Genomic DNA, 22,513 nt, shown 5'->3' with positions numbered 1-22,513 from the left:
GAAAAGACAGGCAGAGAGGCGACTGTAACAGAGGAACTAGACACTCGCCACAGTAAAGCGAACAATCTTTTTTAAGAAGCGCGCAGCGGCGCCCATTCTATCCCAAAACTACCCAGAGGAGTGCAGCAACATAGTGGGGCTGTTCCTCTTCACCCAAGTACATTGCTATAAATACCTGATATATCAAATATGGAGCACAAAAGAAAAAAGAAGAATCCAGTATCAATAAAATTTCGCAGAGGAGCATGCCGTTGCAAAGGCGAGAGCTCCGAGCTTCATCTACATTCTAGTAAACAAACAACAAGGTGCGGGTCCTGCGGGGAGATTGTACGGTGGGTTCCTCACCAGCTTGAGCATGGAGGATATTTTCAGCGTGAAGAACATTCCCTGGGTGAGCGAGGAACCCATCAATCTCAAGGAGTTCTATGAAAAGTACTCAGCAACTGTCACCTCCGTACTGGATGGCAAGACGGTAAGGAACATTGATTGATCGATGTCTTGGCGCCGTCGGTAAAGAACAGTGGCAGGTTAGGTTAGTGTCCTTAAGGGGGGTCCATGAGGGTGAAGCCTCCTGGTTAGGTTAGTGTCCTTAATGAAGATCCAGGGGGGCAAATTTAGAGAAAACCCACAATCTGACATTAAGTAATAAGAAATGCATCAATCCTTGTATTTTGTTGCCCAGTACACGAAATCGCCACTCGCCCGTCGGAAAGCCTTAGGAAAAATTCCCTGTGTAGGGGAATTCTCTATCAGCAGTAACACTAAAGGAGTAATATACATCGGAAAGTATATAGAAGAAAAATGTCTTGGAAAAACATGTACTTCATAGTGGTGCACTCCTTTTTCGTGCTAGTTACTGTTTTTTTTATTTTTTTTATTTATTTTTTTCTAATATTATCCATGGTAGGTGCAGCTCCACTTAGGTTAGGTTAGTGTCATTAAGGCGAGGTCCAGACCAGTTGGGTTATGTTAGTGCCCTTAAGGTGGGGTTCAGAAATGAGCAAAGACCCTTGGTTAGATGAGGTTAAGCTATGGTTACACTAGTAATTGGTAAGCTTGGATGTCAGCCTTATGGTTGGGCAAAAATTTGTCCATCCTACATTACCTTTTTGACATATTGGTAGACTAGTCCCAATGAATGCAACCTTACTGTTGCAGATGTTCATGCTTTCACATTTCCAATGGCATCAAAACAATAACAGTCCACAAGAAGCAGAGTGGAGCCTTCACCAGCTGACTATAATAGAAGACATTACGGTGAAATTGTGTCTTGGTGATACTAACCTTGCAGCCAATTTTGTAGCTTTAATGAAGGCACAAAAGAAGAAACCCAGGCAATATTGAAACCATGGTTGGTTAGTAAATACAAGAGCATATACAACAGTAGGAAAATATTTACACTGCATGGATGGAAGAGGGGAGGGAGGGAAGAAGTTAGAAACAGAGTTCACAGGAAATCTTTCAACCTTGGACAAAATCCAGCCCAATCATTGGGATCCAAGCTTACCACTGACTAATGTAAGTGTGGCTTTAGGGTAGTGTCCTTAAGAGGGATTTGTGTGTGGGGAGAGATGAGGGGTGCAAAGCACCTGTTAAGGTTGGCTAGAAGATCCCTCAGTTTACAAAATATAGCAGATTTTTTATGAATCTCCAAATTTGGCTTCCTCCACTCTAAAACTCTGCTTTCCCACATGTCCCCAAGCTTGTTGGAGATAGAGGAGAAAAGGAAGATAGGATATATTGTGTTAAACTGCAGTTTTATTGGTTAGCATAGCATAGTGAGGAATATAGGGAGCAGACCCTCCCAGTTAGCAAATTAAGTGATTTCAAAAGGTTAGGTTAGGAGGTATGATGAGCAGATACTCCTTGTTTGTTGATTATTTTATAGGGATTTAACCCCAAAGTGGTATTTTTCTCCTTAGAGCATCAATGTTTTCCCAAATTTACCCTATTTTAGCTTCCCCCAACCTAGAAGCCCACTTTCCTCCCAGATCTCCGACCTTGCTTGTCCTGGAGAGGAGCAGCAGTGCAGTACATAAGGAGGTGCTGTTGGTAAGATTTACTACAAAGGGTACTTAGTCCTTCTATATTGCCATTTAACTGAAATTAAATTCTGTCCCTTCTGCCTGCCACAGCTCAGCTGTAAAGGCAATTATACAAAATTTCCTGCCAAAATAAAGTAAGTAGAAGACAAAATGTATTCATTGTATAAAAAATAATAATGAGTGGATAGCCATAATAGATCTGAGATACTAGAGGCATCTCACAGTGAAACCTTTCTCCCAGGGCTCATTTCAGGAGGGAGCTTAATAACAAGAGGCTAGGCCACTAACCCTGCAGGCAGTCCAGGGTGAACAGTGATCTTTCTAAATTTTTATGGAAATATATTTCAATAGTAAAGTAGAAGAAAAAAATCGGTTTGGAATCCTACTTCTTAAAAATTATTTTAAAATACTCACAGAGCTAAAAGCATTATATTCACATGATTTACTTCTTTTTGATACAAATTTGAATTTGATTGGTGTTTGTATTTAGCATACTGTGTTTTTGTGTAAGTCTGTACATTCCTTTCAGCTGGACACTAAGGAAGACATTCGCCAGTGTTTCCCCCCACCACTGTCAAGGGACCAAAATGACCCATTTGCCATAGAGAAGCTGGAAGCAGCCTGCAGGTAAGGTCACCTCAATGTGATAAAACCAACTTTGATTAACATTAATTGTAATATGTCCCTATACTTTAATATCCTTTCCCCCTTACACAGAGAAGATGTGATTTTATAACTGATGTGTTTTCAGAAATAATGTATGCTGTAAAAATCCTATTTCTAGAGTAAAAGCTAAAAAAAGGTTGAAGTTAATTTGTCTTGGAGCTGAGCTGTGCAAGTTAAGTGACCTAAACAAATATTTTCTTTCTCAAGTCACTGACTGGCACTACACTGAGTTACTTGTTTATGGCATTTCACTATCAGATCTTTCCCCTTCTATCTATCCCCTTTCATTTTCTTCTTTTCCATTCATTTCTGCCTCCTTCATTTTTTCTTTCCTCTTCACTATGCTTTGTGCTGCACAGCTTACTTGACCACAGGAGCTGACAGTGTTGTCTTACCACAGCCCAGACTTGCTGACTGTGAAAAATGAACTGCTGCCACAGGACATCTCCCAGTTCCCAGCAAAGCACACAGGCCGTGCTTTTAACTGGTATACAGGTGAGGCTTCTTCAAGAAATAGATGTACGCCCAGAAAATATAACTTGTACATTTTATCTACCTCACTTTAGATTAATTGTGTCTAATCAGTGAAGTTTGAAATCATGACCTATTAGTGGAACAGTGCTGTGTTGTGACTAAAAGCTTTTCCTATGTGCTCCAGGAATTGGAACTGATAGGGATAAAACTTGTTACACATTATTTCACATTAATTTCTTGGGCCTTTCAAATACTGGAGATTAAGCAAAAAGTCTTCATTTTGGTAGAATAGTAATAATAATGATGATGATGTTAATCTATCTATCTATCTATCTATACACCAGTCAGGAAGTAGGATGGCCCAGACAGGGCACCACACACTCATACCCTTATCATTCACACTCTTACCCCTGGTGGAAAGGGATTGTCTCATGGCCTACCAGACTACACCCTAGTGTGACATTAATAATAATGGCAAATATCATCTTGGCAGGGACATTCCAGGACAGAGTCATTCCCAAGGGAGGCTCAGAGGCACTTCACACCCTGGCAGCACAAGCCAGGGAGCACCATCTGAGGCAGACTGTGGCAGACTATGCTACCTTGCGACACAAGCAGCTCAAGTACTCCAGAGTGGTCCGCTTGGTGAGTTACACAGGGCCAGTGTTGCAACCTGTTAATGTTGGCTTCTGTTTCCTTAGCTAAGAATGACATGCATATTTATATTTCCCTTTTTTGTATTATTATCATTTTTTATTTAATCTATATATATAAGAGGAGACTCCAACTTAGATCAACAGAAAGTTGAAAAAAGAAAGGCCCACTGAGGGTGTCATTTCCAAAAGAGTATAGTCAAAAGATATCATGCCGTTCTATTAGTCTGTTTGAAAAGTTTGATGTTATTTTTACTGCTTCATTCTCCTTTGCAGTCCCCATCATACGTACTTTCCATTTTCTTGCATTTTTTTCTTATAAGCATCAGAATTATGAATTCCTCTTTGCCACACTCTTACATTGCCTTACCATTACTGTGGGTCACTTCATCTTCAGGTTGAAGTGAAGGAGACTGATAGGAAATTAAAACTTGTGCATAATGCTTTTCTTTTTTTTTTTTCTTCTTCTTCTTCTTCTTCTTCTTCTTCTTCTTCTTCTTCTTCTTCTTCTTCTTCTTCTTCTTCTTCTTCTTCTTCTTCACTAATTCCTAGTGAGTTTGGCCACTTTTTTTTATTGTCACCAGTACCTTCTATTTTCTTCCTTTCCTTCATCCTTGCTCATCCTCTTGTCTGAGTTCCAGCCTTCAGAATCCCTATCCTCCTCTTGATCCTCTCCCTTCCACTTGTCTCCTCCACACCCTTCTTGCAGGATTATGCTGTGCATAACTCTAACACATATTCAGAAATGCTTTGCTCTCTCACCCTGACTATTTTCAAAGGCCACAAAGACAATTAGCTGGGTTCTCAGCAATGTTTCTCCTATTAATGATGTAGAAATCTAGATAATTTGTTGCTAGGACCATAAAAACACTCTTAAAAACCATTATTACTTCAACTAGGGCCTATTGAAAGTAGTCAAGTTGTGGGCAGAAGTGTTTCAGAATATGGTCCTCCACTGTGTCATGAAATAACAGATGCATGTATGATGTGTTGTTTAAGAGGGAAGAGGATCACAGGATAGTATCTGGTGTGATGCTTTGACTCACCAGCATTATTATTGTAACTCATGCATTCTTCCAGTGTTGCTGCTTTTGTTCTGTCCTGTTGGCATTTGTAAGATTTTGAATTTGATAGATGCTTGTCTTCTCCACTTAAGCTTGATGCACAAAGCTTGCAATTCACTTTGTTACTAAGAATTATCTAGTATCTCTCTCTCTCTCTCTCTCTCTCTCTCTCTCTCTCTCTCTCTCTCTCTCTCTCTCTCTCTCTCTCTCTCTCTCTCTCTCTCTCTCTCTCTCTCTCTCTCTCTCTCTCTCTCTCTCTCTCTCTCTCTCTCTCTCTCTCTCTCTCTCTCTCTCTCTCTCTCTCTCTCTCTCTCTCTCTCTCTCTTTTTCTTCCTTTTTCTCTGTATTGAGTGATATTTAGCAGGTATTTTCCCCACCTCTTTTTAACTTTTAGGCAAAATTTATTTGTGACATTGTTCACTGCCATGAGCTGAGAAGTAGCATAACCTGACTGCCTCTTGACAGGTTACAGATAACCATGATATTCCCGAGCCCACCATCTGTGATAGGGACACTCAGGCCAAGAGTCTGGATGACATTGTGCTCAATGTGAGGATACACAGACCCTATCATAAGAGGAATTATGGTCAAAAGGTTAGCAAGTAAGTGTGACCATTACTCTGTCCATCATGCTCAAGATGTCACCTTGTAATATATTATAATTCCAGCATTCCTTCTGTATAGCACTTGTGTAGTATTTAGCCTCTCAGACTTTTACAGAATTTAATATTTGAAACTAGACAGCATCATGTTTCTCTTATAATTTCAGGATGACAAAGTGAAGGTCTGTAAATATTAAGTGTTGCTTGTGTCTTGTTCTTTTGACAGTGCATTCCCAAGACACAGTCAAGAGTTGCTGGTTCTTGGATCGCAGAAGCTGACAGACTTGCGTGATAACATCATCTGTATCAATGACCTTTCAGTTTGTGAGGACCTCTCTGCCTCCCCTCACTTCAAGCACCTGGCTCACCTCCCCAATGCAGCAGTCAGTATTCTCTTTGTGCCTTACCATTACTTTGGGTTTTGGTGCAAAATTTCTCAGTTTAGCCATGAGGTTTGAGATGTGTTTGTCCAGACTTGTTTTTCCAAGCTTAAGCCTTATATGTTTATCTTCTAAAAACATTCTGAGATGCTAAGAATGTGAATGATATACTTGTAAGTGTGTGGTGCTTCATCTGGCCCACCCTGTGTGGGTTTGCCAGCCAGGTATATAGATAGATACATGATCTTATTTATTTAAAATCATGTAACCAGCAGCATCCTTTCTTTAGCCAGAAAATCAGTTAGAGAAATCACTTTCATCCAAATTAGTCTTAAGGTTTTGGATATTCCTGTGTTCATGACATTGTCATGAACTTGTCACTTGTCAATTACTCTGACATTTTGTAGCACATCAGAAACATAGTCCAAACATAGAAAGTAGGTTGAATATCTTGATTCCCTAACTTCTTTGCATTCTATTATACAACATAAATGTATGGCTTAAAAACAGCATGTAGAGATTTGTCTTCAGTCATGCAACACAATTAACTCACTGAATAGTAAACTCAGCATAATTTTGTGTATCCACAAATATTTCTCTTCTCACCTGTTTTATTATCTTCTGTCTTTTTTTTTTCTTTTTGTTGTAAAAATTTACCAGGTCTTTTTGTTCCATCACAGAGCGAGTTTCCATCTGGATTCTTGTACATCAACGGAGTCTTTTATAGTGACATGAGGAACCCCAAGGCAAAGGATTACAGTGAGACGATCAAGCTGTGGGCCAAGAAGAGGACAGAGATAGGTACAGCAAAGTCTTTGTGCACTCTTAATTGTGATCACATGTACTTGTCACTGGCCTTTGCTGTCATTTAAACACTTCTGAAAAGACTATCACCAGACTTTGCTCATTGAAATTTTATGTTATTCCTATCCAAGCTGGTCATTTACAAATTAGTACTGCTATTGTTATGCTGTTTTGTCTTCCTTTAGATATGAAAAACAGTAGTGGCTTAGCCTAAAACATGTCAACTAAAGAATGAAACATTTAGTGCTGCTTGACTGTATAATATGTCAACTGTATGATAGGTGAGTCATTATGCATATGAAAGCAATATATAATAATAAATGTATGCTTTTACCCCTCTCCCCTAACACACACACATACACAGGTCCAATGACGACAAAGAAGATGGAAGATACTTATGTGAGGGACTTGGAGCTTCGTCTTGGCTATCCATACGTGTTTGTGCACTTGGGCAACTGTGAGCACATTGTGGTGTTCGTAGATGCACGGTGAGTGTGCACAGAAGTGCTCTGCTGCCAAATTGTTCGAATGTGCAACTACCTACTTCTGTGTGTGTCGTTGTTATGAAAGGCCACAAAGTGTGTGTGATCTGTTTAATTTGGCAAGACTAGGCAATCCAATGCCCAGATGAAGTTTGACTGCCATTCTCCATTTCATCTCTGCTTTGAATAAAGCAGTTTTAACTTGCAGGTTCCATTTATAATTACTAATTTCCTCGATTTTTATTATGTATTTTCCTGTCATCATTTCAATTTTTTTATCAAAGACTTTTATTTTCCTTTGGATCTTTCCCTTCTCTCACATTTCTTATCACACTACACCTTGTCATCCCCTTTGTACGGTGCAGGCTAAAACACAAGCAAGATGTGCAGGACCCAGCACGCTACCCAATCAACTGGGGCCAACCCATCAGACTGGCCACCAAGTGCTCCCTCTGCTCTCTCAACTTGGCCAAGTGAGTTACTATAAAGAAAAGTGTTCTAAGATGTATTATTTAATACTTCATTTTCTGTAAGGAGTGGCTGCAGCAGGGAGGCCCTCACTGGGCTTTCCTTTGCACACTCCTTTATCCTGAATTCCTACTCTCATTTTCTGTGTCTCATTGGCATAGTTTCTTGTATTTCTGTGTTGCTGCTTTACACATTTAGTTGCCTTTGAAAATACTCCCTTCTCACATCTAACTTGTAAAATTTGTAGGTACAGTAAGTTGTACTTCCAAGAATGTGTGCTGTGGAAATAAGTTATCCTAGAGGAGCACATGGATTGACAAGCTGAGGGGTGATAGCAAAGAAAGCTGGTATGAGAGATGTGGTATGAGCACCTATGCAAACATTGTAAATTAGAGACCAGTACATTGGGTGAAAAACATGATGAGATAGTATGGCCACATTGATATGATGAATAGTAAAGAGACTTCAAAGAAATTGTATGTGAATGAAGTTGAAGAATGTTGGTGGGAAGGGAAGCCCACTTGGAAGATGGCAGGACAGGGTAAAGAAGTGCATGTGTGAAAGGCGATAGTAGAGACCAAGCACTTGAACAACCAAGAAGGAAACATTGGAATAGAAGATAGAGGTTTTTCTGTCATGGCTAGCCTTTTGAAAGATAATCCTGAAGGAAGCAGGACATCAGAGAGATAAATAGATAGAATTAGTTATATTTTGTAATGTTCAAGACCTATCCTGAATTCCAGCATCCCCACATGCCTCCCAATGGGGAGTAAACTAGAGGCTGCTGTCAAAAGTACTACTCTCACCTCCACCAAGCATTGATAGCTGCCAAATTTTTGGAAGCTAATCATTATTACAGTGAAATACACTTGATAAAAACTTGTACATGGAAGTATTATCCTGTATAGTATTATGTACTTCATATAACATGTTTTAATCTTGTGTCATGTTCTGTAATGAGGATAATTTTATTTTGATAGGAGTCTGCCCCTTTGGAAAAGACTCAGTATTGCAGCAACTTTGCTCTACAAGTCCACAGTTACACTCTCCAGTCCTCAACATAACACATGTAATAGAATCATGAAGGCTGGTGATGACTGATGAAATGACCTTTTAACTACCTTTTTATATCTGTATAAGAAGTCATACCCCTTGGCAAACAATAATTTTTACTTTGTCTTTTAAGTGTATTCATCCTTAGCAGCCATTCTGCCTCTCCCCAGACCTGCTTGTGTTTTACTAGTATATTGCTCCATAACAGTTGTCTCCATTCATTCCTTCCAGCTGGATAGCCAAGGGTGACCCAAGCCTGCCACAGGAAAACTGCCTCCTGTGTGACCGCTGCCTCAAGACTTTCTGCTATGATAACCTTGGGAAGAAAGTGCACACACTCAGGGTCTACCCTTTTATGGATGAGTTTCTGCAGAAGCAGAAGAAGTTCAGTGTCTAAAAATTACTGTCATAGGATGCCACAAAATGCAAAGAACATTGAAGAGATAGTGTGCATGTCTTAATTGTTTTTATGAAGAGGACATACAAAACTGTTGATTGTGAAATGCATAACAAATTAATGACATAAAAGTGCCAAAATAAAAATGATATATTTCTATTTTTCATTTTATTATTTTCTAAAATCATAGTTATAATTAAAAGGTTATGAATGCAAAAAAAAACCCTTCAGTGTTTCAAGAATTTACATGAAGCATCCCTGCCGAGTGTAACCTTTTCTTCTCAGGTCTGAACCATGGATGAGGATGGTCACCATAAAAAGTTACTAAATATGTATCATTTGCTAAAAACATATTTAATATCACTCAAAACTTATTTGTTCCATGAAATGGGGAGTAAAAAGATTATGAATCACTCTATAATGAAATCAACTAGATATGATGATATTTGGACAGCACCAGCAGAACAACAGTGATATCCATCAGTCAGTTATGAAGGAAACTAACACAAGAATTTCTCCATTAATTTCTTTGCAGGACTGCATGCACCAATTGGCTCACTAAGCTGCTCCACAACCCAGGCATCTCTATGGCAGCACCACCGCCTTGCCTGTGTTTTCTCCATGGAACAAGCCAATGAAGGCTTTTGGCATGTTGTCAAATCCATGAAATTCAGTCTCCTTGTACTTCAGTTTTCCCTGAAAAAGAAAAAAAGTTAGACCTGAAGAGAATCAGCATACAAATGTTCTCACTATCCAACATGCATTAGCAGAATCTTAGGAAGCAGTTCAGGCTGTGTGGGGCTGTATGTGTACCTGCCTATGTCCAATGAACTTTGAAATAATAAAGAAATGAAAAGACTACAATAATGTCAAATGCACTTAGTCTAGTCAAGAAAAGCAGCCTCCCTGAAATATATATATTTTATACTGGACAAAGATTTTGTCATGGCATATAAGAAATGACACTGTCAGCTTCAAAAGTTAATATAATTGCTATACCTACAGTTAAACAGACCAAGGTGGCAGGACTGAAGGATGTCATAATACTTGGCTTCCTTAAAAACCAGCCCACTGTAAGCCATATCTCGCAGATTATATGTATAAGTCAAACATCAGTGGGAGTGGTTCGTCTGCTTGCTTATTTATTTATTTTTCTATTTATTTATACATTTATCTATTTTATTTTCCTATCCACTTGCTTATTTATTCATTTCTTATTTATCTTAATTTACTTTTTACTTATTTCATTATTATCATTCTATTTATTTATTTATTCTTTCTTTCTTTGTTTTTTTTTCTATTTATCTTTTATTTTTTTATTTTATTTATTTTATTTTTTTTTGCATATGTGGGCATTATACTTCAAACAAATAGACAAAAGAAGCATGCCACTCTGTCACTCACCTGCAGTATCCACTCCTTCAGCTGGCTGAGTCCCTCCAGCCAGCGGCCATTCCAGCGGTGCACAAGAAATCCCTCAACACGCAGCTGCTTCTGTATTAGGAAGCTTTCCTTGAAAGCACCTGGAGAATAACAAGGGGCTTTATTTTCAATGTAACATCTATTAATCATGCTAGTGTTATTTTCGTTAGGGATAAAATTGTTAATGATGAGCAGGAGGTAACCAGGTGGGAGTAAGAACTACCGTTAGTGGTCGCAGCCTCTTCTTTCTTCTCGTTGTAGGTGGAGATGGCGCCACACACAGACACTCGCCCTAAGTTGGCCATGTGCGGCAAGGCTTCTGCGGTGAACTTTCCACCAACCTGAATGACACAAGCTAATGTGATAAGGTTGAAGCTTAATGACCCCGTGTTCATGATTTGTTTCAACTTTAATTACTAAATAAGACTTCCTCTTTACCTTTTAATCTCACAACAGAGGCATATTACCTGTGCAAATAATCTCGATTTTTGTTTCGTAGCATGAGCTTTTCAGACAAAAGCTTCAACTCACATTATCAAAGTAAACGTCGATGCCCTTTGGCGCTGCCTTGCCCAGTGCCTCGCTAACATTTGTGGTCTTGTAATTGAAGGCGTAGTCTGCACCAAGCTCTTTAACCCAAGCCACCTTCTCGTCAGAGCCAGCAAAGGCAATCACTGTGCATCCTGAAAGATAGCCGTAAATTAAAGCTTCATTCAGCGAGGATTCCTGACTGGGATGACTTGACAACACACTGGGGTATCCATGGGAGGTTTCGGGCTCATCATTCATATCAAATTCAAATTGCCCTCTGCTCTGATGCTATTCACCGGTAATTTTGTCTCATATGCTGAAGTCTTCCAGTTGGCTTTAATCTAAGTAAAGTAAATATTATATTTGGTTCTAGTCTTGATTCTTTATTTGGACTCCTATAAGAAATTTCCAACAGTGACTAGCAGCATCAGAAGGGCAGGGAACACAGTAAAAGCAATGCCGAGACAGACGGTGCTGCAGAAGTTAAGTCTGTTACAATTTAGCTGAATCAGAAAGCTATTCGTACTACGAGATGAATAATTTGCTTACTGAGCACCGGTGTATCAAAAATGTATGTCAGGTTTTTTGCAATTTGCATGAAGCATACCTTTAGTCTTGCCAGTCTTTTCATTCTTTACTCAATCCTGACAACCTTATCTTCACAATCTTTATTACCTTTAATCTTGGCAATCTGCACCACAGCACTGCCCACGGCGCCGGCAGCCCCGTTCACCAGCACTGTTTCCCCAGCCTTGGGATTGCAGATGTCGAGCAGCCCAAAATATGCAGTGTTCCTGAGGAAGGTCAGGGTCTTATTGCGAAAAGTTTTGCATTTTTCCATAATGAACCTAACTGTCAGTAGAGCTGTTATAATGCACTATGAAACTACTTCAAATTGTCAGTCTGTCCCAAGCTTGTCTCTCCATCAAATACATTGTCAGTTTTGCTAACCATTACATCTTATAAGATTAGTTTCCAAAAGTGCCATATGTCAATGTACAGTGTACTGATGCATAATGGCAAGGATTCCGCCTTTACAAACCACCGTGCTTTTCTTGATGAGAAGCCACACAATGAACAGTTAGTATGGGAATGCTAGACGCGTTACACCAAAAGAATGGCGTTCGCAAGTATAATATATATAAACAAACACACTGACGTCCGCCTGAGGTTCACCAAGTGTTACTGGAAGGCAACTTTTCATTCGTTTTCCTATTGTTAGTGTAATACATGCGAATAATGTTCTAAGCTTGCTTAAACTTGTGTATTTTTACAATAATAATGATGAATAACCCCGCATGCAAAATATCAATCTTATCTTGTCAGTGGTTTCTAAGACAATTCACCAGCACTCTTAAACAACTTCCCAACCTACCCTGGCATGCCCAGAATGCCAATTCCCAGACTTAAAGGAAGATTGCCCATTTCCGGCATAGGCTTTATCGTAAACTGGTTCTCTTTGATGTGCTGAGCCGTGAGCAGCGAGTGGGTGCGCCAGCCCTCGTAGTGAACCAGATGAGTCCCCACGGGCCACTCGGGGTTCTTGCTCTCAATGACTCTGTAGGAGGAAGCCGATAATGAGTAATTGTATGTCTGGTATATAAACTATCTACTTATTACACATATAGTACCGATCAAAATTATCCATACTCAGAATATTTTACTTATTTTACACTTAAGTCAATGTATAGTAACTGAAATGTGTAATAATTTCAAGTTCCTACCGTTTTATCTGAAAATACAGAAAACAGAGTACGTAACCACACTTCTTACTTGGCGACTTGTGATCCGAACATGGGCCCATTGAGAGGGATGATCTTTGCGCGGTACCTCATGTAAGGGTCCACGCTTAGGGCCACGGCCTCCACCAGCACATCTGTGGAACACGAGATACGTCATGGCAAACTGGAGAATGTTCGCAATGGGATGAATTAAAGTACATTTCTGGCTATTGCTAATATTTGATTGTAGATTGTCTCAAACTACCTTATGTTACTCTACCAAGCATTTTCGAACATTTAGCGACTATTGTGATCTGTTAGCCTGCAGAGACACAGAGGAAGATGCAAGGGCAAGAAACAGCTTGAGGTGACTCGTACATGGCGCCAATCCCTGATTCTATAGGGAAACGGTGAAACGAGAAGAATCCTACCCAATTACCTGAAAAGACGGAGTTTACATGAATTAGGTGGCTGATAAAAGAAAATTAATAAAGCCAAAGCAAATGACATAACAACTAAAACCAGTGTGACAGAATCCATGCTGTGCCCGAAACAAAAGCGATGATCAGAATGAAGGTAGGAAGAGATAATACAATACGTATCCTCCTACCTTACATTAGTTAGTATTCCTGTTCTGACTCACTCTTCGCTATATCCGTCATCACACCCCTAACGCATTCATCACCATCCACACTCACCCTAACACATTCGTCATCACACACTTCCCGTCACTCTCATCACCACACTCACGTCAGTCGCATTGTTTCTCTACATATCTACTACACTATACACTCCTCCTTCTTACTATTACTAATACAACAACAACAACAACTACTACTACTACTACTACTACTACTACTACTACTACTACTACTACTACTACTACTCACCTCCCTCTCCACACGGCGGCAACTGTTCCTCCACCAAGGCGAAGTCCTCCATCCGGGGAGTCCCCTCTGGTCGCCTCACCAGATTCCACACCTTGGCCACCACCATGTTGCTTCACTCCTGGAAGGACGCGTGGCTTGCATTCGGAAATACTAGGCTCACTCACCACGACTATTTTCAAAGGACACAGATGATTAGCCGGGTTCTCAAGAATGTTTCTTCCTTTATAATGTATAAATCTTTAGAATATGTCACTAAAATTGTAAAAACACCCTTAAAAAAAAAAAACACGCAGTTTCAACTATACTCTTTTACTGTCGGAAGAACGTTTAGGCGTTGGCCGAGCCCTGTTAGCTATTCTGTCACATCACACAATTTTTCTTAAACATATTTTTTTTTTCTACTTTTCATTGAAATTTAAGTATTATGTATGGAGAGAGAGAGAGAGAGAGAGAGAGAGAGAGAGAGAGAGAGAGAGAGAGAGAGAGAGAGAGAGAGAGAGAGAGAGAAGGTAAGAAAGTGTTAAACCGATCATTGGTTGTGTGGAGACATGGCAACGGGGGAATTCACAGGGAATTCCCTACTCGGGCAACGGCCAAACGTCCTTCCAGCAGTAAAAAGACAACAGAGTCTTTTGAAAGCAGTGGAGATGAGGCGCAAAAGTGTTTCAGAATAGTGTCTTAAGCTCCATATTCTCACACGGTGTCTTTCTTTTACTATGTTTGAAAGACTGTAATGGCAACTGTAGAGGTTTTCAAAGGTGTGTTTTTTTTTTGTTTTTTTTTTGTGTGTGTGTGATGGTGAAGAATCCTTGTTAATTTATTACTGGAATTAGAACATAAGAAGATAAGAGAAGCTGCAAGGTGTCACTGTCACATATATTCCTGATGGCTACTTGCGGTTTCCCTTATTTTCTCATGTTCTTGCGTTCTAGGGATAATTCAATAAGGGCTTTTCACCTTCAACAGGCAAACAAAAAGAACACCAGAGAAAACCCGTCTAATGATCTTTGTGACCTCTGAAAATAATTCTGATGTGAGAACAAAGCTGTCGTGGCCGTAGTAGATTTTTTTTTCTATTGCAGTTTTAATAATAGTTTGACAAGGATTCTTCACCATCAGTAGGGAGGAAACACTTTTAAAACCCGACTAATAATCTATGACTTTCAAAGCTGTAGTGACAATTATGTTGGTTTTCAGGAGGTTTTTTTTTTTTTTTACAGTTCTAGTGATAGTTGAACAAGGATTCTTCACTTTCAATAGGGAAATAAAATAACACCACGGAAAACCAGTCTAATGATCTCTGTGACATTTGAAAAATAGTCCTGATGTGAGAAGCGTTTAGGAACAAGAGGCTGAGTGTCCTGGTGACTTGTCGGGCATGAGTAATATCCTTGCGTGAACGTTAGTCATGAATGCTTTCTTTTAACCTTTTAATTGCAATGGTCGTCTTTTGTCAACACTGAGACCACTGTTATAAACTGTTTGGATGGGCATAAAAGAGAAAAAGAAAAAGATTAATTTCATCTTCGCTAAGCTACAGAAATGCATATTCAAGAGACCGCGACACCTGGTCTGCATTTTGAAACGTTCAGGACCCTCAAAAGGACTATTTCTAAAGGTGGCAGACTATTGTTTGAGGATAGCAGAGGAACTACACGAGTACAAGAGCTCTGTCGGTCCTTGTATAGAGTACGGCACCCATACTGTATATCTGAGTTCAGGCCTTACATTTTGGTGTGTGTGTTTGTCTGTCTGTCTCTGTGTGTGTGTGTGTGTGTGTGTGTGTGTGTGTGTGTGTGTGTGTGTGTGTGATGAGTTACCTATCGTCTATGCAATAAATTAAAGCCCATGGAGATAATTAATCGGGTTCCCAAGGGTATTTATCCTACGGAAGTACAAAATCCTCGTTAAACTGTCGCTAGTATCATTAAACCACTCTTGATAATACAAATAACTTCCACTACAGCCAATTAAAAGCCGCAGTGTTTATGAATGAAGTCTCAGAGTAAGATGAGTTGGAAATCTTATAATTGTACTTTCGTGACTCGAGTTCATCACGTACACTCAGGAGATTGAGATATGACAGTGACGCTTGGATAACCTTGAATAATGATAAGATTGCGGAAATGCCAGGCGCCTGCGAGTTTATCGTCGTTCCGAACTGCAGACTGTATTTCAAGGAGACACAAAGAAAAGGGGCGACAGTCTTAGCCAGCTGGTGCATGCTTGTCTAAAATGAGATGGTGAATGTTGACTTTCTGTCTTTGGTCACCAGGTATTCATGCAGCACTCGTCTCCGTATCTCGACTGCCTCTGTCTGTTCCTTGGTTTAATGACTGATTGATTGCAGCCACTAAGTCATATGGCGCCCTTGCGTGTAGCGGGCAAAGGAAAGTAGAATTTCTAAGATATGTAGTGTTATTCTCTCTCTCTCTCTCTCTCTCTCTCTCTCTCTCTCTCTCTCTCTCTCTCTCTCTCTCTCTCTCTCTCTCTCTCTCTCTCTCTGTGTGTGTGTGTGGGTGTATGTGTGTGTGTGTGTGTGTGTGTGTGTGTGTGTGTGTGTGTGTGTGTGTGTGTGTGTGTGTGTGTGTGTGTGTGTGTGTGTGTGTGTGTGGAATAATAATCACAATTTACGGCTTGCTGGTGTTGGCAGTTAGTATGTATGTGTTTGTATGTGTGTGTACGTGAGAGAGAGAGAGAGAGAGAGAGAGAGAGAGAGAGAGAGAGAGAGAGAGAGAGAGAGAGAGAGAGAGAGAGAGAGAGAGAGAGAGATTCTGATATTCTATCGTTACGGTGGGAGGGGCGAGTTGTCATAATACACGCTTTGTAACCCCAGCCACTATATTAGACTCCTCACCTCCACGTAAGGAATTAACTAACTCTAAATACCAGCGTCCACTTAGTTGCAGTTTTACACCAGCGTCTCCCAGGTTTGATGCCCGATATACGACTACTTATATGACTAGAGTCGCTTCGCTCACTACCAGCAACACGGGTGGAAAGGACTGCACTGAAGATTCGTATTCTGAAGCACTTAGTCCTCTCATCAGGACTAAATCAGTTGGGCCATGGCTGTGTTTTCCTGCTGACAGTGCATAATTGTTTTTGAACGTGAGTAGAAGAAAATAAGGAAAGCTGCAAGAAGCTATCAGACCTAAACATAAGAGTCCCTGTAAGAACTATCATTAGAATCATTAAAACATCCTTGAAAGCCTCCAAAACCTACATTTAAGCCTGACAAAAATGAGAGATGAGAGATAATGTTTAGGAATACGGTCCTTGATATGAGATGAAAAAAATACTAAAGGCCAGTGTACATAAGAACATAAGAAATAGGGGAAGGTGCAAGAAATCATCAGGCTCACACGTGGCAGTCCCTGTATGAAATATACCTACCTATTTCCACCTATCATCCCCATCCATAAATTTTTCTAATCTTCTCTTAAAGCTCCCTAATGACTCAGCACTAACACCTTGATCACTGAGTCCGTTCCATTCATCTGCTACTCTGTCTGAGAACCAGTTCCTTCCTCTTTTTTAAACCTAAATTTTTCAAGCTTGAACCCATTATTTCTTGTTCTATCCTGGTTACTGATCCTAAGAATTTTGCTTACGTCCCCCTTGTTATAACTCTTATAACCAAGTCATTGATATATATTAAAAAAAAAAAAAAATGGCTCTAATACTGACCCTTGTGGCACCCCACTAATTACCTGATCCCACTCGGAATTAGAGCCGTTTATTACAACTCTCTGTTGTCTGTCGCTTAGTCACGATCTTATCCAGTCTAACACCTTCCTATCTATCCCGTGCGCCCTTTCTCAGTAGCCTCTGATGGGATGCCTTGTCAAACGCTTTACTAAAGTCCAGATATAAGATGTCATAACTATCACCATTATCTGCCGCCTCGTAAACCTTACTATAAAAACTTAACAAGTTCGTCAGGCAAGACTTCTCCTTCGTGAAGCTGTGCTGTGACTGATTTATCAAGTTATGTTTGTCTAAATGCTCCCTAATGTTCTCTATTACTGACTCCATTATTTTGCCCACAACAGAAGTTAAGCTGACAGGTTTATAATTAGACATTAAAGCTTTATCTCCTTTCTTAAAGATGGATACTACATTCACCTGCCTCCACATTACCGGTACCTCACCTGATTCCAGTGATTTCCTAAAGACAGAAACTAACGGTTCATTAATAACCTCTTTGCATTCCTTAAGTACTCTGGGATATATTTCATCTGGTTCTGATGTCTTGAACCTTTTCAGCTTATCTATCTCCTGTTCCACTATCTCCTTAGTTATGGTAATATCTGTCAGCTTCTCATTCCCTTCTGCTCTAAACATCTGCTCATTATTCAGCATTTCCTGCATGTTTTCCTGGGTGAAGACAGTTAAAAAAATACTCGTTCAGAATTTTACTAATCTCCTCCCCAGAACTAATCAGCTCCCCATCTGTTGCCTTTAATGGACTTATTGTTTCTCTGTTCTTCGTCCTATATACCTGATAAAATCCCTTTGGGGTCCGTCTTCGCCTGGCTGGTTACCTTTAATTCATAATTGTTTTTAGCTTTCCTTGTTAACCTCCTGACGGTGCTAACTAATTCATTATATTGTGGCCTTAAAACCTTTTCCCCTGCCTTTATTCCCTTATATATACTTCTCTTCCGCCTTATGTAGTGTTCTAACCTAACAGTCATCCATTCAATGTAAATGAACTTTATCTGACCATTGCTGATAACACCCTCACATCCTCCTCTGCCACGGTGCGTGGTGTGGCTGGTAGAGAGGCATGACATGAAAGGAAGTGGCGTTGGAAACAATTGAATTCCAAGAACAATCCTTCGTGATCAGGAGAAAACATCCGGCGAGGAGGGGAGTTCTGGCGCTGTTTTCGCAGGAAGCTGAATCAGAACAAATCATACAGCCGTGGGGGAGAGGATGAGAGGAGAACCGAGCTTGTTTGTATTCTCAGGAAGTTTGTAATCGTTTGAGTTGTTTGTCAATTCATTTCAGTTATGACCGTCACACACTGAGCCTCTATTATACGATTTTGTGAATAAATATCTCCCCTCCATTTGACGATTTGCACGATTAGGGCTCTGTAAGTTTATATTGTATCCAATAACAGATGACTTGGACTTCCATTAGATGATTTTGTCAACATCCTTTCTCCATTAAATGATTCTGTGAATAAATATCTACCCTCTATTGAACAATTTGGACTTTGTTAGTTAATGGCTACCTTCCACTACATAGATCATTTGCTGCTGTCCCGTAATTGAGACAAGATGGCCTGAGACAGCATGGCGTGGTGTGTGCTTCACCTCCCCCTGACCAACTAGTGTGAAATGCTCTTGTCTTGCAGTGGACTTGTATGGGCTGATGGAGACTGTAATCCAATAATCGTGCACAAGAAGATGGCGACTCAGAGTGAGATAAGATAGCACGGAGCTACATCATTATGGCACGGCGCTTACTTTACCAAGCACTTCATACTGACAGAGGAACACTTAATGTACATTAGTACATGGAGAACTTAAAATGTACTGTACATTACACGTCTACCTTAGCACTCTAATGTACTCTAATCTTATCACCCATTGTTCAAAGGATCTGCTGACCTTAGACCCTCTTGACATTGCGTGATATGGTAGGATAAACTCTTAACAATTACATATTTTAATGTTCTTTTATGTTGCTCTTTTTGTACCTTTTATTATATCGTTACTTTTATATTACTGAAGTTTTGTTGTTGTTGTTGTTGTATTTTCTATTATATTATTGTTTTTAAATCACTGAAGATAACGTTTGTCATTTTTTTTTTATTGTCATATTTTTTTTTTTTTTTTTTTGTCGCTGTTCTGCATCTTTTAGATTTTATAACTTTTACAATACTGAAAATTATTTTCTTGCTTTTTTTTTTTTGTTACATCATCACTTTTAGAATGGAGATTTTTTTTGTCGCTTTTTGTATTTGTATCTTTCTCATTATAGTATTACTTTTAAGTTACTAACGATTTTTTGTCGCTTTTGGCATCTTTTGATATTTCATTACGTTTAGATAACCGAAGATGTCACACGTTCACATCGAGACATGAAATATACGATGGTGTTCATTGCGCCTCTCGTGCTTCTTTCCTTGCTGTGTTACTTAATCCGTGGCAAGTAGATCTGTCAGTGTTAAGCTTCTCACGTCACGTTGTGGATTTATCAGTATGTGTGATGCAATTTGTTTTCCTGCACTTATCAAGTTACTTCATAATTTCAAAAGCCTTTCACAGCAGGCCGTAGCCAGTGTGTTTGTTTTATCAGTAGACGTGATGCAATTTATTTGCCTGCACTAAGACGCGACGTACTGCTGTGTTCATGGAAAAACATTATATCAACTCCACATATTAATGTTCTTAATTTACTTGTTACAGTAAGAAGCATGCCAAACTCAATCACACAAGATAAAAGTATTCGGTTGCTCATTATTTCAATAGCGCTAACGTAATGCTGCCATGTTTGAAAACTGTTGTTTGTTAGTAATATGGTCATAAATGGTCATCCGTTAAACGTGTAAATATTTAAAGGTCGAGGCAAATGGCTATCTTGTAGGAAAAACACGGTGTTAGGCCTTTAGACATCCTCCAGTGCTCTTTGTAAGCAAGGATCGCCTCATTACAATCTCTCCAAGCTAACCTCTCCACGCCATGTGCCTCCCACGAGCACTCCTGGTGAACACGTTCAGGGAAGGACGCCTCCTCAGAAAGCGAGGCACAACAACCTGCTGATTATAACCCGTACTCAAGGATCGCTAGGTAAGAGACAAGAGCATGAGGAGACTGCCTATGGGTCTTGTCCTTATGGTGAATAAACTCGGAAATACCCAGTTGAGAGACGAGCGCAATAACAATGAAATTTACCCAAACTTACACCCTACCTTCGTCATATATATTGTTTAGCATCATAAAATTATTCTAAAACTATCAAGACAGGCTGCACACTTGTGTTCTAGTGTCAACATATTCACTATCTCACTCTCTCAGCCAAATAGAAAAGATATTGAGATTGTGTTTTCTTCTTCTTCGTCAAAACTCCATTAAAATTATACGATCTATATGGCATTATTATTTTTTTTAAGCATATTTAATAATTGAAAATTCAGTGAGGAGCGTCATTGTCACATTTGGCGACTACGTTAGTCAGGTGTTTTAGGAGCAGCACAGAAGTTTTCAACAACTCGGTAAACATAAGAGAAAATAAGATAGGCAGACTTACGTGGATGAGTTTGAAAGAGACTCTCTGAAGAGAACACCACGCGCAATGACGTGATAGCTAATAGTGAGCCACAACCAGCAGTACCACATCCGCCAAGGCCGGGCAGTCTATTACGTTGCAACATGCCGCCACGCACCTCGACAGCATCACCATAATACCAAGCCATCCATGCTGTGGACGTGCCTTGTGCTCACCAGATATGGATGCAGCTATGGGGAACAAAGTATAACAAATGACATACAGGGGGGATATCGATTTTTTTTATATGACGTGAAAAATGTCATCACTCAACGTGACCGAAAGTTATCTGACAAATGTTGACACAGCGCCTTCACCACCTTCCTCTTCTCACGTAGGAGAGGAGAAAGGCGTACGGACGGAGGTCGAGCCAGATGGGGAGGGGGGAGGGGAGGAGGTGATAAACACCAGTCACTGTAAGAACAGTATCCATGATACGGTTTGTTCACACGGGAACTTGGGCAGTGCGCGCTGCCTCAAGTGTTCTTCGTGCGGGTCTTCTAAGCAGATGACGTCACCATAGAAAATCGTATCGTTGTCCTAACATCGGGACATCCATCTTAGAGACCATTATGAACATAAGAAAACAAGGAGAGCTGCAGGGAAGCGTCAGCCTTACAGTTATCTTTCCTATGATGTCAGCTCGAAACACATGCAAGATCGTTAAAATTATCATAAAAATTACACAGCTGCATCTTGCTTTCATAGATCAACGAAATGAAAATGTACTGAATATATGCTCAGTCAGTCACTACTCCTTAGAGGCTCCCGAAACTTTCTGAATGATCTATCACAGTTGACAATGGAAGATATGATGATCAGTTTTATTTGAGTTCCATTGTGAAGACTGCAACGAAGACGCTTTCCTCCCCCTTACTAAAAAAAATAATAAGAACTCTTCATATCTTGATTTTTTTCACCTTGGTCCAACGTGATAATAGCATTCTGCACTTCATTCGTAGGTTCGCACAGCTGCCGTCCACGAAAATCAGTGGAGTTGTACAGTCTTTCAAACATTCGCACTTCAGGTGATGATCTGCTCTGCGCTGTCGCTCTCTTGAGTCTTGACAGCGAGAAAGAATGAAACGACGTCATTGTCTTCTTATATATATATATATATATATATATATATATATATATATATATATATATATATATATATATATATATATATATATATATATATATGTATACATAACTACAATAGTTATTTTCATCTTACAGTAGGTTGTAGGGAAATTATGGAAAGTAAAAGTAATTTACTCTCCACGTAAAGCCATTTCTGTCATAAGAAAAGTTCGCACGCTCTTTAATAAGGGTGACGAAGGTAGCCATGTGTAGCGTGAAAGCTTGAATGTAAAGGAAAAGACTTTACTTTCTAATTAAAGCGCCTGTGCTGATCCCAGAATTCCCTGTATGTATATATATATATATACTCGTATATATATATATATATATATATATATATATATATATATATATATATATATATATATATATATATATATATATATATATATATATATATATATATATATATATATATATATATATATATATATATATATATATATATA

General features: G+C 39.5%; 2 protein-coding genes across 4 annotated transcripts; one reads left to right on the top strand and one right to left on the bottom strand.

Moving 5' to 3' along the window:
• The first annotated feature begins 270 nt into the window (after positions 1-270).
• LOC135105993 (snRNA-activating protein complex subunit 3-like) lies at positions 271-9,247 on the top strand. Of its 2 annotated transcripts, XM_064014740.1 has the most exons (11): positions 273-472; positions 1,992-2,052; positions 2,575-2,672; positions 3,112-3,206; positions 3,679-3,830; positions 5,368-5,504; positions 5,731-5,887; positions 6,565-6,685; positions 7,053-7,176; positions 7,536-7,643; positions 8,923-9,247. In XM_064014740.1, exons 1-11 carry the CDS (start codon positions 426-428, stop codon positions 9,086-9,088), a joined length of 1,266 nt encoding a protein of 421 aa, XP_063870810.1. In that variant the 5' UTR covers positions 273-425; the 3' UTR covers positions 9,089-9,247. The 2 variants fall into 2 exon arrangements, with proteins under 2 accessions (XP_063870809.1, XP_063870810.1); XM_064014739.1 differs by lacking the exon at positions 1,992-2,052 and having other exon boundaries at positions 271-472.
• Positions 9,242-21,283, bottom strand: LOC135105996 (prostaglandin reductase 1-like). 2 transcript variants are annotated; one of them, XM_064014742.1, is made up of 9 exons: positions 20,919-21,283; positions 13,653-13,770; positions 12,815-12,917; positions 12,417-12,599; positions 11,717-11,835; positions 11,042-11,193; positions 10,734-10,851; positions 10,493-10,611; positions 9,242-9,784 (listed from the first exon to the last, which is right to left on the bottom strand). In XM_064014742.1, the coding sequence occupies exons 2-9, from the start codon at positions 13,756-13,758 to the stop codon at positions 9,674-9,676; spliced, it is 1,011 nt and encodes a 336-aa protein (XP_063870812.1). In that variant the 5' UTR covers positions 13,759-13,770; positions 20,919-21,283; the 3' UTR covers positions 9,242-9,673. The 2 variants fall into 2 exon arrangements, with proteins under 2 accessions (XP_063870812.1, XP_063870813.1); XM_064014743.1 differs by having other exon boundaries at positions 13,653-13,821; positions 20,919-20,978.
• Positions 21,284-22,513: the final 1,230 nt, after the last annotated feature.

Source organism: Scylla paramamosain, chromosome 12 (genome assembly GCF_035594125.1).
Source record: "Scylla paramamosain isolate STU-SP2022 chromosome 12, ASM3559412v1, whole genome shotgun sequence".
Lineage (NCBI taxonomy): Eukaryota > Metazoa > Arthropoda > Malacostraca > Decapoda > Portunidae > Scylla > Scylla paramamosain.
Note: the sequence above shows the minus strand (reverse complement) of the source record. Positions and strands in the feature narration are given on the sequence as shown.

What these genes read in the sequence shown, in the direction of transcription:
- LOC135105993 (XM_064014739.1), top strand. Translation starts at nt 356, where the DNA reads ATGGAGGATATTTTCAGCGTGAAGAACATTCCCTGGGTGAGCGAGGAA. An exon ending in TATGGTCAAAAGGTTAGCAA is followed by an intron (nt 5,505 to 5,730) that starts GTAAGTGTGACC and finishes TTCTTTTGACAG; the next exon opens with TGCATTCCCAAGACACAGTC. An exon ending in GTGGTGTTCGTAGATGCACG is followed by an intron (nt 7,177 to 7,535) that starts GTGAGTGTGCAC and finishes TGTACGGTGCAG; the next exon opens with GCTAAAACACAAGCAAGATG.
- LOC135105996 (XM_064014742.1), bottom strand. Translation starts at nt 13,758, where the DNA reads ATGGTGGTGGCCAAGGTGTGGAATCTGGTGAGGCGACCAGAGGGGACT. An exon ending in AGAGGCTGCGACCACTAACG is followed by an intron (nt 10,612 to 10,733) that starts GTAGTTCTTACT and finishes GTTATTCTCCAG; the next exon opens with GTGCTTTCAAGGAAAGCTTC. An exon ending in TGAAGGAGTGGATACTGCAG is followed by an intron (nt 9,785 to 10,492) that starts GTGAGTGACAGA and finishes TTTCTTTTTCAG; the next exon opens with GGAAAACTGAAGTACAAGGA.